Source organism: Lissotriton helveticus, chromosome 5_1 (assembly GCF_964261635.1).
Source record: "Lissotriton helveticus chromosome 5_1, aLisHel1.1, whole genome shotgun sequence".
Classification (NCBI taxonomy): domain Eukaryota; kingdom Metazoa; phylum Chordata; class Amphibia; order Caudata; family Salamandridae; genus Lissotriton; species Lissotriton helveticus.
The window spans coordinates 352,247,459-352,265,114 of NC_136065.1; the positions used below are offsets into that span (position 1 = coordinate 352,247,459).

At 44.7% G+C, this 17,656-nt stretch overlaps 1 protein-coding gene across 2 annotated transcripts in view; it reads right to left on the reverse strand.

The window, feature by feature from the left end:
- Window positions 1-17,656, reverse strand: part of MMEL1 (membrane metalloendopeptidase like 1) — a 963,690-nt gene that overhangs the window by 87,853 nt on the left and 858,181 nt on the right. For both annotated transcript variants that reach the window (XM_078640928.1, XM_078640929.1), the window contains exons 16-17: window positions 16,706-16,809; window positions 8,835-8,893 (exon numbers count right to left, since the gene is read on the reverse strand). In XM_078640928.1, the coding sequence (XP_078497054.1) occupies window positions 8,835-8,893; window positions 16,706-16,809 (163 nt within the window). The remainder of the gene's footprint in view (window positions 1-8,834; window positions 8,894-16,705; window positions 16,810-17,656) is intronic.

Sequence of the window (17,656 nt, forward strand, 5' to 3'; positions counted from 1 at the left end):
ATACCAGACACCTCCCCTATAGACCCAATACACAGCCAAACCCCAGGCCAGTACTGCTAGCAACAGACATGAGCAATGCATCTTGCTAAATGTAGTCAGCAAAAGTACCCAAAAATTGCCACTGCAGAAGCATAAGAAAAATAACAGTAATACTGCATCTACGTTTTTGTAATGAGATGTGCAATGCTTTATTAGTAGTGACTGGAACACATTAGCACTCAGTTGACAAATGCTTCTTTATACCTAGGGGCACCGTCAGGCGGGGGAGCAGCACCAAGTCAAGCACCAGCTCCAGCACCAACAGCCAGTGCGGTGGCAGTGGCAAGCACCAGTGTAGTAGCACAGGAGGAGGACAACAGCAGTGCCCTGGGCAATGAGGAAGACACTGGACATTCCCTCACATGTCCACACTCCCCCCGACTGTCTCTGTCTCAGACGCCCACATTGCAATTCTCCCCGGAGAACACACCACCACAGAGCCACCCTGCACCTGCCACATGCCCTGCCAGGAGGAGAATTGTTGCTCCATTAATCATCATGGAGGGAGCAGCGGGTCAGGCTCCACCACAAGACCCTGTAACACCAGCGTCACCCCAGCACACACAGCAGGGCAGCAGAAATCCCCGGAGGCCACGTGCAACCAGCAGTCCACTTCAAGCACAGGGGGGCAGCGTCTTTGTAGGGCTGGAGAGCAGTATGGTGAAGATTCAGAGAATGCAGGCAAAATCTATCTTGGCCTGCCATCGCCAGTTGCGCCTGCACAACCTGCAGATGGGGGAAATGGCACAGGGATTCAAGACATTTGTAGATAGCAACAAGGAGATTGCAACATCTCTTGGCCGAATGACCACTGCCATCACCCAGCTCTGCAACTGAATGGATGACCATGAGCAATGTCGTCGCAGGGATGCCCGTGTGCAGAATAGGTCCCTCAACCGCCTTGCAGCTGCGACCGCCCATCTATGCCAACGTGGGGCAAACATGGAGGACAGCCTCACACAGAACATGTCAGAGGTCACTAGGGGCATGGGCCGCATTACCACCGCCATGGAGACACTACTGATCTCCAACACTGTCGTTAATCCCGTTCTGGGCAAGGCTGGGGACAGCAGCAGCCGCAGCAGCCCGGCCAGCGCAGTGTCAGAGCCGCGCCGGAGCAGCAGGCGCTCAGCTGAGGCTGCTGGGCATACAGAAGGGGGTGAGGCACATCCTAGTGGGCCTGCGAAGCACAGCAAAAAATAAGACTGGCAGGGCGGGTGAGGCAACCCGGACAATGGACATTTCACCACTTCTTGTTTACCTTTTCTTTTGTTGCACATCAGTGCAGTAACGTTGTTGCAACATTATTAAATTTCTTTTTTGAAAACATACATTGACCTGTTTGTGCATCTGTACTCACTCAGAAATAGTTGTCTGTTATCTCCTGACGCCTGTATCTGCCGTCAGTTGGTGCAGAGACTCCAGCAGGTTGTGGTAGTGGCACAGCATTGTCATCGTCAGGGTCATCGTAGTCGGACAACTCAACCTCAGTGCCTTTCCTGACTGCAAGGTTGTGCAACATTGCACAGACAGCAATAATCTTGCAGCAGGTGATGGGGGTATATTGTCTAGCACCTCCGCTCTTGTGCAGGCATCTGAACCTGCTCTTCCAGATGCCAAAGGTCCTTTCCACTACATTCCTCGTGCTTTTGTGGGCACGGTTGTACCTCCTTTGGCTGGGTGTTGAGGGGTTGAGGTAGGGGGTGAGAATGAACGAGCGGAGGGCATATGCACTGTCGCCTAGAAGGAAAAGGGGTGACATTACTCACATGCATACATGTACTTCACACTGCTATTTAGGTTATGGGGGTCTGACACTGTGTCTTACCTAGGAGGTATCCTTCACCAAATTCCCCTGCCATCAGCCGTGCATGAATTCCGCTATTCTGGAACATATAGGAGTCGTGGGTACTCCCCGGAAACTTCGCAACCAGGTCAGTGATGACACACTTGGCATTGCAAATGACCTGGACATTTATGGTGTGCCGTGACTTCCGATTGCGGTATACGTATTCCGTGTCAGCAGGGGGGCAAATCGGAATGTGTGTGCCGTCTATGCAGCCAATGATGTGGGGGAATCCTGCCATCTGGTAAAAGTCGCCTTTAGTTTGTACCAGTTCTGCATGGGTTGCAGGGAAGGAAATGTACTGGTCCATCCTCTGGATCATGGCGTCAAGGAACTTGTGGAAGAACCTTGACAGGCTGCTCTGGGTCACCCCTCCTGCCACAGCAACTACACTTTGATAGCTGCCAGACGCCAGCAGGTGTAGGCAGCATAGCACCTGCACATGCACAGGGATTGCGTGTGCCCTTGGGGTGGGGTGCTCCAACAGGGGTTTGAGGTCCCTAATGAGGTCTCTGATGGTCTCTGGGTCCAGCCTGTACCTCTGTAGGATCTCTGCATCAGTGAGCATGGACAGGGTGATCCTCTCTCTGTACACCTGCTCCTCTCTCTGCCATTCCCTCTCTTCTTCCTGCTGTAGCCGTAGCCGTCTTGCTATGACATAGAAAGCTGCCATGTTGCAAGTAGAACTGCATTTTGGGTCCTTTTTTATAGGTTGCACCTGGTTACCACCTGATTCCAATCCATGGTAAATTCCGACTCTGAAATACCGAATTTGAGGCAAATTCGGTATTTCAGTGCTTACCTACATCTCATTCTTCAGCTTTTCACATCGAATCGGAATTTCTCCGATTCGGTAATTATACCGAATCGGTACGGTCACGATTCTGAAAAATCTCAGTCGGTAGAATTCCGAATCGGAAAAAATAAGGAATCTGAAAAATCTCCGAATCGGTATTCTACCGATTCGGATATTTTTCAGATTCCAACTTTTTTCGGATTCGGAATTCTACCGACTCGGTGACTTTCCGATTCGGTAAAATCACCGATTTTGTCGGATTTCGGCCTCCTACATACCGTTGTCTCAATTCCGATCGGTAACGGCCGAAAATACCGATTTTCGGCCGTTACCGACCGACCTACATCGGGCCCTAAATACTCTCTTAGATGCTAAAAGAAAGAAGGTATGTTTGCATACCAGTGACGTACGGCAGAAAACATTTAGACCAATTAGATATACATTGCTGCATGAGACAAATATCATGCCTAAAAGAAACCAAGAGGGGAATGCTTAATTTTAGAGGCGTGGCTGATTTCATTTGCCACTCACATAGTACTCAAGCATTAAATGCGGCACTCTGTAATCCATGGATGACTTTTCAAATGGTTATTAAGAGTGCATCGCACACTGAACTCGGATTAGGGCTGGCTGAAATCTGCATTATGCGGACTTCATTTTATGTTATTTTGTGAATTTCACCTTACATTCGTTATGCAAAATTACGCTACTGTGCCATGTCACGTAATTACGTAACATTCGCTGTAAAATGTAACGCATAGGAAGAACGCTTCTGCCACAGCAGGTGCAGTGGCTACTACAGCTACTGTTTGAAGCACTTGCCTTTCTGCCCTTCTTTTTAACGTAAGGTGAGCCCTCGTGTCCAAAATGGACGCGAGGGTGCATTTCACACTACAATACAGCACCAAGCGTCAGTTTTACATCTATTTACATTTATATCGCTGAACATACTGGGGTGGCAGATTTCATTGGGGTAGAATTGGACGAACTGGGCATTGGTCAATGAAAACGTGAATGACCTCCATTATAGAATGAGTGTAGCTCCGATCAACATTGCTGGTCCTTCGTAAATAATAAAAAATCGTTTTATAAGTGTTACAAAAGAGAGCGGAGAGCATCTTTAGGCCGGGCATTCCTTCTGGGCGTGCTAGCGGTTCGATTCTGTCATAACGTTTGAGTTTTCAGTATATTTGTATTTCCGAAGGGGCAGTAGGTCCGTGGTTTCCTGTTGCTGTGGGCTGGAGTGCTGAAATGAGGTCTGCTGCTGGCACGGAGGAGGACGCTACTGCGCGCGCACTCTGAAAAACGAAACCTATGGTGGGGGCGGGACTTCCGTTTTGTGAAGCCCGCGCCCACGGAGTGCCTGGAGGAGCAGTGGTGACGCGGGGCTCCCATGCCCGAGGGAGAGCCCCGCGGTCGGAGGCTGCACAAGTCCGGAGTGCCGGTGAGCGGGGAAGGGGGGGATGCCTGTATGTGTGCGTGTGTGTGTGTCTGTGTGTGCGACGGCGGAGGGGTGGGGGGGGATGTCTCTCCGTGCGTGTATGTGTGCTTGTGTATGTGTGTGCGAATGCGTGCAGGGGGAGGTGTGCCTGTGTATGTTTGCGCTTCCCAGGAGACAGCCACGGCGAGCGCGTTCGCGCGCGCGTGGCCTGCGCCCATCGCCTTTTGCGAAATGCGCGCAGCCAGGTGCTGTCTCCTGGGAAGCAGAGTCAGCGACAAAAGATCTCCTGGCGGACACAGCGCTGACGCGCTGTTAAACGCCAGGAGACCTAAAAACGAGGAGAAATAATGCATTTCTCATCATTTCGCCAACCTAAGAACAGGTTTTCCCAGGTCTTAATTTTGGCGCAGCCTCCTATGTATGCTGCCCTTGTACATAGGGGCAGCATCAAAATCAATGGGTGTTGCGGTAGAATGCCCACCGCAACATCCACCCCTTTCATGCTAAGCATAGTGTGAAAGGGGGCCTTATTTACAAGGCAGCGTTAAACCACATTAAGTGGCTTAATGCCTCCTTGTAAATAAGGCTAAGCTCCAATTTCAACCACAACGTCAATAAAAGTGACATTGTGGTGGTGATAGGGGCTTGTACATATGCCCCCAAATTTCCCAAAAAGGCAAGTTGCCTCCTTACACTGCAGTGGCGTAGATATAGGACATAGACAGCAGAAGTGAAAAATGTCCTGGGTCAGCACAGGCAACAAATAGGCAAGTGTAATACAAACACCCACACAAACACGAGTCAAGCAGTCAATAATTTTATTTCTATCTCTCACTGCCTACCTTTTGGAGAGCTTTGTGTTTAAATGTGTAATCTGTCATTAAGGTGAATGACCGTTTGTTCCCAAGGCAAAGAGAGATTTTTAAATAAATTGCATTGACATTTTCCACTTCTCACTCACTATCGTCAATCAGTTGTACAAATGTATTAAAATAATTTAGTAAAAGATCCTAAATAAATGCAGTTTTTTGTGAACAGCAATCTAACTACTATTATCATGATAATGGCTTTATATTTAAATATTGTAAACCTATATTTCCTGATGCTATATTTGAAAGAATGTTTTTTTTTCCTTCTATGTGAATTGTCCCTATGTCTAACCTTTAAGACAACAGCATGAAATGAGTTACTTGTTTAAAATAACAAGTCAGTCAACCCCAGGTTGGCAACATCAGTGCTTGTACAACAAAATAGTGTACCCTGCCTTCAACCATAGCAAATACAGCATGGTGCACTGTTTGAATGTTGTGGCAGAATGTAAAGCATGCAGTATCTGCATGGTCTAGGTCCCTCTTTTTAATACTAGTACAACAGTTCCAGCCAGTAGTCTGCAGCACAAAAATGCATTGGAAAAGCCAGTAGGTCAGGCGTTGGCTGCAAACATTTTGGTTTTTCAATGCCTATTTAGATTCTGTAAGACTCTATGAGGCATTTTTACAGGAAATTGGTGGAGCGTGGTGTTACGCCAAAATTGGTACCACTGCGTTCCGACAGTTTCAAAAGGCAGGGATGCACCGTATTCACAAGAATGCGGCGCACCTCTACATTATACCTAGCGCTGGCACTAAAAAAGTTGCCTAGCGCCAGCGCAGACACCTTAGCGCCATTTTGCTAGGGGCAATTGTTTATGTGCCGGAAGGGACCTCTTCCTGAACATAAACAATCTTTACAGACGAAGTGCTCTGTCTCTGTGTGCTGCAGAATGCAGCAAACACAAGGAGATGATGGACGGAGCGCTGATTCTTTTCAGACACTCACCTACAGTCACAGATCTGCGTTGAATCCATTATTGTCCTATAGCTCACTTCGCCACCCCAGTTCAGACACAGCTATATGTAAATCAGTCTTGAACCTGTGCCTCATGGGAACAGTCCAGCCCGAATTGCCAAGCCATGTCTTCCAAGGACCAGAAACAAGCATCCTGGGACTGGTTTCGGGCTAACAGCCCTCATCAGCCAGGCTAGCTTGAATCCAGTGGCAAAGTGGGCAGGGGTCCCACGTCTGGGAATACCCTGCCAACTTAGTATGCACAAAGCAAACACAAGGAGATGATGGCCGGAGCGCTGAAACTTTTCAAACACTCACCCCCAGTCACAGATCTGGGTTGAATCCATCATCGTTCTTTAGCTCACTTCGCCCCCCTAGTTCAGACACAGTTATATGCAAAGTGAGCTAAAGAAAGATGACCCGGAGGTATCAGAGCGCTTTACATGAGTATCAGTGAGTTACAAGTTACAAGTTACTTCTGTTACAAGAGCATAGTCAAACATAGGATAAAAAAGCAATGTTACGGTAATTCATTGGAGGGAGGGGGAGGAAGGAGACATAACAGGGAGACGGAAAGAAACTGTGCCCAATGTCCGGCTGGGTACATGACAGCCAGGGGGTTGAACCAGGGCTGATCTCCTCTATAGCTGTCTAGGCAGCTCCACCGGCCATCAACCATAATGCTCGGAATCTGATGACAGGATAGTAATCAGGTTTAATCTGAGAATGTCGAAATCAAATGAGGGAGTTGGAGAGATGAAAAACCGCAGTCCGATCAAAACTTAGGTGTAAATGGGATTATAGTTTCAGTGATTATCAAGGCGCAATCAGCTGGAAGCTCGATGACCGGGAGAGGCAGCTGCCAGAGAACCGGAGAAGACAACGGGCAGAACAAAGTCAAGGGTCGGGCACCATCTTGAAGTCAGGTGTTGTCCTGGACTGACCTTACAGTGGACACCACAGCCTCAAAATATCCCCAGAATAGAGCGCCTTCGTAAGGGAGGAACAGATGGAATGCCCCAACAGCTCAGTTTGAGAGTGCCACGGAGCCTCAGGAGTCCCCCGCAGCAGTAATCAAGACTGGTCCCAGCTGCCATCTTGAGGTCAGGCACTGCCCTGAGAAGGCTCCGCAATTAATATTTCGGCCTCAACAAAGTTCCAGGGCCAGAACGCTGTGTCAGGGGGATTCCCAGTAATGCCCCCACTGCTATCATTTAAATGTTAAAATGTGCTTCTTAGAAGAACCCCTATTCACTCACAAAATGGATGAAGATGGAAGCCTGAATGTCCATATTGCCAAAAATATTACGCCTATAATTTTTGTAAAATCAGCACATGTTGGGAGGCATCTGCTCTCTGTTTTACTTCCCCAGACATCCAAATGCTTGCAAGGTCTGGGAAATATGTGAGACTCTTGGACAATTTGCTTTCTCCCCCTCCTGCCCCCGCCCTACCAGCTCCTCCCCCTCGAAAACTTATCACGGACTATTTTTTCACTTTGCCCTGGTGTCTCTGCTCCAAATCATTTTATTCTTGGTTTTAGAAGCTTGTTCTGTGATTACTACAGTAACTACTAGACTGCCTCGTCAGTAATATGTGTATGATTTGAAATTTGATGATTTGCTTCGCTTTGCTTTTAATGTGGTAACAGTGCTAAAATTAAATTTTATTGCAATCGTTTTAATTGACTGTGCCAATTTAATAAACTAAAACACTCTTTCATTGTATTGCCAAAAATATTGCGCATAAAGGGCCCGATGTAGGTAATCCCAGATTACCGATTCTTAAATACCGAATCATACCGATTCGGTATTTAAGAACAGGCAAATGGGATGTAGGTAATTTTACAGAAAAAATTACCGAATCGGTAAGTTTCGGTAATTACCGAATCGGTAAATACCGATTCGGTAATTGCCATTCATTCCTATAGGCCTGGAGGGCCATAGGAATGAATGCCAATTACCGAATCGATACCGATTCGGTAAAAGGGGGAAACATTGAAGGGTGGCAGGGTGTCACTTTGACACCCTGTTGCACCCCTCAATTGTGTATGGGTGCACATGTTGCAGACATACATGCCCTAAGGGCATGTATGTCTGCAACATGGCACTGTTGGAAAAGCCAAAACAAATGCTTTTTCCAAGGTTTTCATTATTTACCACCAACTTGTAGTTGGTGGTAAATAACGAATCCTAAAAGGGAAAAAGCACTAGTTTGAGTGCTCCCTACATAGCAAAATCGGTAATTTACCGAATCGGTATTTTAAGGAATCAGTAATTTACCGATTCCTTAAAATACCGATTTGGTAAATTACCGAATCAGTAAAATGCCCACCTACATCTCATTTTCCAAATACCGGTCGGTAACGGCCGAAATTACCGAATTTCGGCCGTTACCGACCGGTATTTGCCTACCTACATCTGGCCTATAATGTTTGTAAAATCAAAATGCCTTGACTACCTGCAGATGTAAATCTCCAATTTAGTTGAAAGTCAATCCACCTATAGCTACATTTAAATCACTATTATTCCAGTTACATTTGGAAGCATTGCACTTGTCATTCTGTGCTGTAACTTGCTCCAAGAAACAGAAAACATTTCTGTAAATTTGATATATTAACGTGATGATTCCAAAAGGGGAGCTCGCCTAGCTTTTAACCATCAATATGAAGTATAAAAACAATGAATAACGTGACAGACGTCCAGGTGTATCTTTTAATGCATGGATAATGCTTTCCATAAATTGTTGGCTTCAGAAATCATCCCTTCGCTTCAACTTGGTCATTCCTATGTTACAGAGCGCAGTGAAAAGATAACTTTAAATAAATCACTGAAGATGAAAATGAAAAGAAGGTGACCACAAACTACGGGCCTTATGAAACATACCAATCTGGTTTCGGTTGGGAGAATAGAAGGCATTGACCACAGCGGCGCCAATTATCCATCTGCAAGAGAAAGGGAAGAAACGCACGTTTTAGTGTCTGATTCAACTATGTGTCCAGAGGAGCAGAGTGAGATTAATGAGCATCGCAGGCACATCAAACTCCTATCTTCATCCGTGAAGGCTTCCAGCCCCTGTGCTTGACTGCCTCGTGTTATCGCTTCAACCGCACCTTATCTAATAAAATGAAAATCCAGAACGTTACTGGAGTTCGCCTCTGGACCAGATTCCTGTTTTTACAGCATATTTCTTAGCTCACCTTTTTACAAAAATCGATAGCATATTTTGTTACAAAACCTGTGATTAAGGCATTTTTTTTAAGAGAAGAGCTCGCAGTTTTACCAGTTGAATCAGTAAATAGCTCATCGAGTCCTGAGCACATATTTGTACTCCGGATGTGTAGTTTTATTTATTCTATAATTAATTGAGGGCTTAAATTACCAGAATGCACAGAAAAATATTGATTGAATGAGTGACTCACGCATGGAACCGGGAAACTTGACTGACGGTCCTGTAAGAGGCTGTTGTTATAGTGCCGAAAACATGTGTAGAATTATACGAGTTATATCTGTGGGCAGAGGAGGTCTTTTTTCTTCTTGCATCTTCCAGTCCCTGCCCTATTCCCCTCTTTCTCTTTCTTCTTCTCTCATCCCATTCTACTTTCACCCACCATCTATGCATATACATCCATCCATCCCCTCATTTATCCATCCAGCCACCCGCCCACCCATTCATTAACCTTCATCTATCATGCTATCTTGAGAGCGTGTTGGTGTGATGTGGATGTGTGTGTGTGCATCAAGGTGAAAATCTGTGTTTTTTAAGTATAGTACATTCTGTAGGATTTTTAAAGCAGACACGAGTTTGAACTGCTCCACAGTTTTCAAAATAAATTAAGCTCATTTTCGGGGCAAGTAATCACAATTACTAAATTTGAGTGCAAAGACACACTTGCATCTGGTGCTCAAACTGATTTAACACCATGAGCTAGATTTATCAATCTTTTACGCAATGCGCCGCAGAAAGAAAACCTGCTCTGCTGCGTGAAAGGGAGAGAGGAAATGTGCCATATTTACCAATATATGGTGGATTCCTGCTCTCTTCTGTCAGAGGCGCACAATCTGCTCGCTAGCGCCAATGCAGTCTCTCGTGCACCATGGCACAAGGGTGCCTATGTTGCAGGCAGGAATGGTTTTGTGCAGGTAGGGACAGCTTTCTACACAAAAACAATCTTCTGATGCTTTTTCCTCTTACAAAGGGCCTGATTTTGATGTTGGGCGCTCTGGTCACCAGCAGGCCATCTGTGGTGGTGTGACAGCCGACATCCCTTCAGTCCAACCATCGCATTATCATGCTGGCGGTCGGACCACAGCTGTCAGATGAAAGACCACCACCAGGATCAGAGATCCTGAGGGGGGAGGGGGCAGTCAGAGCGTCGTCCCAGCATTGGGCTTACATATCACTTTCCGACAGCTTTTTTATGATGGGAACACCGCCATGAAAAGCTTGTTGGAAAGAGATATTGGTGACCCCAAACAGGGTGTCTATCGTGGGCCATTGAAAAGTGGTCCTGTGGGCACGTTAAGTGCCCCCACTCACCTCCTTGCACCATGTGCAAAGCACGACAAGGTGCATGTAGAGAGTCAGCATGTGCTGCAGCCTTTATCTGGGCCACAGCATGCCCCCAACTACTTTGCAACTTACAGCCTTGCGGTCGTATCCAAATTGGGTGGTTGGACCGCCTCCAAGCTTGTCAGGGGTCTCCTGACTGCCGCAATAGTGGCCGATGGACCAGCCGCCCAGCAACAAAATGATGCCCCAAAAGTCCTGCAGAATGCAGCACACTCAGAAAGAGAAAACAACAAGGAGAAGTAAAGATATTTCTCGCAGTTGCACTTCCCTTGGGGAGGTATAGCATTTCGACACATTCCCAGGTTTACTAGCCTTGGTAAAATCTGGGAATGCTCCACAATCAATGGGTAGGTGTGTGGGAATAACCATGCTCCACTCATGAAGTTCCTTCCCAGGGCAGAGTAACGCAAGGCAGCGACTCACACTGCCTTGCGTTACTCCAGATTTATCAAATATTGCAGGGCTACCCAATATGGCCTTGCCTTGCTTGGTATATCTGACTTTAGTATTGCATTGCTCTTGCAACTACATGAGTGATGCTAGGGCATAGCAATACTATGATAAATCTGGCCGCAGATTTACAGATCGGGTAAGTTACAGACAATAACACATGCAATCAATATGTGTTCAATTAACAAAGACATTTTTCATGTAATCATATGCTCATTGTTTAAAAAGTTCCAGTTTACATGTGCCAGATAAGCATGAAGGATGCCTAAAAGGCAGAGCTGGAATGGATGTAGCGGCAACCTGATGTTTCCCCGATGGGCTGCCAGGGTGGGGGGGCCGGTTTTGAACTCATGGGGGGCCATTTCTTTTTACAGGGAGACAGTTTTGCAGCATAGCTTCAATAGCTTCAATATCGGCCCCCTGTAGCAAAAGAAACAAGCATTGCCCGCACGGCCGGGCCGCAAAGAAATAAAAATTGAAAAAAAGGGAGTTTTGTGCACGCGTGCACGACGGAAAAGGTGCCGTGCACGTCGCACGCGTGCTTGTTCGCGTGATGGTAAGCTGGTCGCTGGGAAAGTAGCACTTTCCCAAGCAGCTTACTAAATGTCTCGCCCAGGCCAGCACATGCGCTGGATCAGGCCAAGACCTAAAAAGCAGCTGCAGTGTTTTCCACATACGTGCACCCTTCCCCTCCTCTCCCGCAGCCGGTACGGCTCAATTGCCAGGGCCGGCTTGCGTTTCCAGTCTGGCCCTGCTAGAAGGTCTAAATCCATTCACTACTGCTTACTTGTTATTTATAAAACTGAATAGCTATTTGAATAGAATTCGATATTCCCTTGAAGTATCGTAGGGCCAGTTCTATGTAGGGTCCTGTGAGCATGACTATGCAATAGTAAACCCACACAAGGGATTGGAAGTGGGTGGCTCAAGACATTTTTGCTCCTGAGCTGTGAGTATTCACAAACTCTTTGATCTGTCCCTCACGTTGAAATGGTCACACATCTGCTTTTGCAAAGGAATGCAATAAATTCACTTACAGGGTGGGAAGAAAATGATGCACCCCGAAACCTTGTGGGTGTTTTGGGGAAGGGGTTTTTTCACAAGGAAAATGTTTCTCCATGGAGAACAAAAAGGAAAAAAAAAGACGTTCTAAAGAAGGCTTCCTTTGCACTGTGTTCACTTTGGGAAATAGCAATACATTAAAATCTCACACGGACAGTAGTACCCCTCAAACACTCTGATAAGTGCAATTTTCCCGGTGTAATACTGGAAAGTACAATAATTCTAAAAGTTAATAAATCTTCAGTAGTTCGTAGGAACACTTCTGCTGCCGTGAATTCACTGCCTTTTTTGTGAATTTAGTACAACCATAAAATACAGACTTCATGGACGTCTATCTATCTATCTATCTATCTATCTATCTATCTATCTATCTATCTATCTATCTATCTATCTATCTATCTATCTATCTATCTATCTATCTATCTATCTATCTATCTATCTATCTATCTATCTATCACATAATTAAGCTAAGGACCTTTTATGTTATGTGAGCTTGTATAGCGCGTAGCTGTCTGAGCTAAGGGGCTTCCCAATGCTAAACCCAAAAGCAAATAAACCGAGACTGCCTGCACTAAGGGGGACAGGTGGAGAGGGAGCTAATTGGGGATGAGCCAGGTCTTAAGGGATTTCCTAAAGTGCAGATGGTTCTGGATCTTCCTGAGAGAGGGAATTTGTTCCATAAGGTTGGGGTCAAACCTCGAAATGAGCAACCTCCCGCTCTTCCTCTCTTGACACAGGGAACAGGGAACAGAGGCCAGATTGACGTCAGGTGATCGGAGACATCGTGATGGCAAATGACGTGAAATTATACTGTCTAGGATGGGGGGGGGGCTCTGGGAGTGCAGGGACTTGTGAGTGAATCAAAAGGTCTTAAAGTGTATTTGCTTGTCCATATTGAGCCAGTTTAGCGCCTGGAAAAGCCCGAGGAGGAACAGAGGGAGGAGAGCAGCCTAGCCCCAGCATTTTGGGCTATCTGAAGTCTCCTCGTGACAGCCCTGTTTGCTCCTATATAAAGAACATTACAATAGTCGATTATGCCACAACTGGGACTGAGATTCAGCGAGTGCAGAATGGATATCTTCTGATGTCACTCCTCAAGTTTAGCTCAGAGTATTAATGACAAAGAAAAGTGGGATCAATTTTGGATCTGTACTCTGATGATGACATATAAGTAGGAACTGTTCTAACTTGTTGTGCAGACCTTTCTGCACGTCTTAATTCGCAAATGATATGGACATTTTGACATTGTGAGCACATCAGGATAACTTAAGGAAGATTTATAGAAGAATAGTGAAAAGTCAGAGGAAGGGATGAGCAATGGCTGAACCCACTGAAGCCCTGATGCACACATAGAAAACGATCACTCTTCAACCTTCTTTTGTAAGTCCTCGCATGTGTGCAGATTTACGACTGTTTGGAACTCACAAAGGTTTCCAGACACACACCTGGAAACTGAGACAAATACAGGTTTCCAGAGGTACGGCTGTTGCATCAGAAAATCTTTTTTCTATGAAAAAAAATATTTCTCCCAGTGGAAGAACTCCTCCACCTACCACGTCCTCTCCAAATCTTAAGGATATTCTTTTTCCAGATCCAACATGGAAAGGGATTATCAAAGCACATCAACAATAGTTAAAGTCATCACTTGCTCTCTTCATAAATGAATTGCTGTAGGCATTTGAAGGCACTTAAGAAGTCTCACTGACACCACTGTCAGCTTTAAGGATGAGAGTCTTCACAACAGTTCCCATAAAGGAGAGACCAGAAGCCCTTCACCTCTGTGTGAGGTGTCAGAATCACAGTTTTCATCATATTTGCAAGAGCTGGGCTCTAACTTTCAATGAATTCACTGCATAGCTGCTTTGAGTCCAAGGTGGACAGCAGAGTTTGATTGGCCTTTCGGGCAGTCTGGTGTTGACAGATGGGCCAGCTTGAAAGGGCCAATGAAGAAGCTGTTTTTTCATTTTTTGGTTCCGTCACAGCCCACGAGGATATACCACACCCCCCTCTTTTAACCTGGCCCATATAGCAGACAGACTACCATTCTGCCAAAAAAGCAAGTCCAACACTGACAAATAGTTTATGAAGATGGTCGATGTGTTGAGAGGCATTATGGGTTGAGACCCGAAGTCATCACGAGTCATACAGACTCCTTCAATACTCAACACCTTAATAAATAACATTCATAAAAACAAGATACATTTAACAGTCCAACACTAGACAGAGGAACAATGCACAGCATTTGACCATATTTTCTTCAAAATAACATGTTTGCAGTCTGGCTATAGAGAGCTCCAGCTCTCTGTATGAAACAGCCCCTGTATACAGTACTTCACAGAGTCAATCCTTGCTCAAGATTGGATAACTTTCTGATCAGTCTTTGTAGCATTGCTGCCATTTTCCTCTTTTCTCCCTTTCTGTGTCTTACCCACCCGCAGGAGTTTTATGGAGCTGGCTTTCTTTAGTAGATTTGCCATTTAGATTGATCTGAACGCAGCATTGGCAAGAAAGCCACTTTTAAGCAACGCAAGTTTACTGCTTTTTAATGTCATCTAGAAATCACATGAAAAACTGCAGTAGAAATGTGGAAGATTCAACATTGAACTTGAAAGACCTTGAAGGCTACTTTAAATAAGCGTTGGCCATACTAATCAGCCTCACTTGTATGTAAAGGCAAACGAGACTGACTGGCTTTGCCATTGCTTGTTTTCGCCTGCCCTTGCTACCACTTTCATGAAACCCAAAGGAGCTGTGATCCTGTTGTCTACAGGCTCCAAATGTGGCCTCTGCTGTTGATGTCCTGAAAAAACCTGAATTATTAATGGCTGCAGGAACAAGGAGATGAAGTTCCTGAGTATCAGAGTGAATGATTTGATGGGCGACAAAGCTTAATGTATTCATGGGGATAAAAGCTGACTTCTTGTGTCAAAAACCAATTGAGAGGTACCACCCCACTCTCCTCGTGCCCTGATTTCCAGGACAATTAAGTAAAAGAAATATTTATCCTTAAAGTCCACGGAGACCTGATGTCTTCAGTGCCAATCGATCACTTATTGATGAATTTCTAGCAGTCATGCACAGGTGCCCAAACCCGACAGACAGCACATTGGGCTTTGATGCCAACTCCAAATTTGTGTACCTCCTGTCTTGCTTCACAAGCACTGAACGCGGTACACTCTATCAATGAACAGCTCATCTCAGAATCCATCTCTGCTATGCCATGAATATGATCCTAATACTTCCAGATTGGAACAATTTCCAGAAGAGGTAATTTGAATCAGAGCTGATGGTAACGATGACCCAAATGCAAGTTGATACCACTTCTAACTGTATTGTAATTATTCCCAAAGCTCTCCTAGCAGCTGAGGAAGTCTGGTTAGAGTAGATTTCTCTCTGGTTAGACTAGATTTTTCTCTGATGCTTATGGGTGGTAATCTATTGGCCATGTGGCTAACCTCTATCTGCCTAAGTATTATGGGATCAAGAATTGGCTTCTGCCCGGAGAACTGCCGAGCATGCACAGAGGAACGAGCATTATATCCAATGCGTTGGAGGTCAATGTGTGATGAGACTAAAGTACCTTTTCAAAATAAACTTTGCAGCTTTACACTTAAGCATACTTAATTCAGGGAGGACATACAACAAACGTTGAAGTAGGAGGTTTCCATTGAAAAAGGTCTTAGAGCACCAGCACCAGCATCGGGGAAGGATTATGATAAGCAAGACGCCCCAGAAAGAACCTAAGGGGTGTCATCACAATGAAAATAATGAACCAGTTTACATAGACCACAACCTTGGAGGCACATATGTCTGAAAATAATAGGTGTTACAGTCACCAAAGTGAATGCTCATTTAATCTAACAAGGGAACGATTATAGACTGATTCTGCGCCATCAACTTTCAAACCTACAAACTGCTCTAGAGGTCACAGTAGATGTTCCATGAGCATAACTACACATCTAATGGTATAATTTAAAGAATATACAAGGAAAAGCAGTCATGGAATGTCTGACTTTATATCATAAATATTCTCTGGATTGATATGATGTGTGCTGAGCTTTTACTGGTTTGTAGTAGTTTATTTGACAGAAGTTTACAAAGTTTGGAAAGCCATAGTGTGCATTGACCTATGCCTCCGAACAGACACGTGAGAAGTATTTGTGATGCCCAGTCCTGGGCAACAAACTCAATTGGAGACCCACATAGGAGAAGACCTGTTTCAGAGATTTTTTTAAAAGACACCTGAAAATGAAACAGGAAAATGGCAGACCCAAGATGGGTTTAGCCATATTACCTTTCTCATCATTAATAAACATAGCAGCTTGTTTTAAACTCTATATCCAAATGTTACAGCACAAGTCCGGAACCCTGAAAAAGAATAGGGGATAGGGAATAATGGCAGCCGTTCCCCACTTCTTACAAGTCTTGCTCCTAACTTGGTGGTCTGTCAAAGCAAACCATTTGGCAATACCAAGAACGGTGTGGACAAGTACTGTACGATGAATGGGAATGTTTGGTGGAATAGTGTTGACTTCACCCCAGATTTGAAACATGAGGTTAAACATTGACTAAACTTTGTGCATTCTTTCTGGCTTCTCCTCAGTCTGATTGCTACAGTTTCACATCCCCTCAACTAGTACAACTTGCAACAATATGTATTTAGAATACATACGCCTCTTGGTCAACTTTCTCTCTGAGCTTCTTCAAGCTTTTCTGAGCTCCGGCCTGCAGGTTCTCTAGAATGTTTTCGAAGTACTTGTGTTCGCTGAAGTTTAGCTGAAAAATAAAACAAATGTCTTTAAAAAAATCCCCTTAATTTGATATATAGTTTTTTTTTTATAAACTTTTATTCGATTATCAATTGTATAATCATAAAAAGTACATAAGAAAAAGACATTTCCAACACTTAAATGAGTTTAAAAAGTACAGCAAAAAAAAAAAAAAAAAGTAATACACGTACTGAGAGTAAGATTTACAGTTTTAAATACTCCTAGTTAGTTTGAGATATTTTGACGTGTTGTAATAACTGCTTTAAGAAAGGTCACTATAAGTTTTGCAACGTGCGGCGTATACAGAGACTGCATGAAGAAAAACGCAGTATTGCATTGTCTATAGCCACTGGCCCGAAGAAATGGAATGATCCACGTTTTCCGTGGAAGTTTATAATATTTACAAAATAAAATGACGTGGATCGTTGACTGTAGGGAAATTCCATCGCATGGGCATTTTATCAGGTTGTGGGACCAATTTTGAATCTCAGGAAATGTAACTAAGCGAAAAAAGATGTTAAAACGAAATCTTGTTAATAAAAATTTCTCATAGTTTGATAAAAAGTACGTCAGATATGGTTGTATTCCTTTGCAGGACTGTTGTGGACAGATTTTTTCGTTGGAGGGTTTCAAAATCTCAGTTTGGTTCCGCAATTCTCGCAGGTGGCCCAGACACATTGATTTTAATTTTTTCCTGGAGATGTCTTCAATTGATGCGGGATCTTCAAAGTAAGATTTGTGTCCTAAGTCATTGAAAAAGTTCCAGATGTAAGTCAGCCAAGGAATTTTTCGCCAGTTTGCCAAGGCTAAACAGTCTGTGATGAGGGAGCGGGTTAGATGGCATTCGGGGTTAG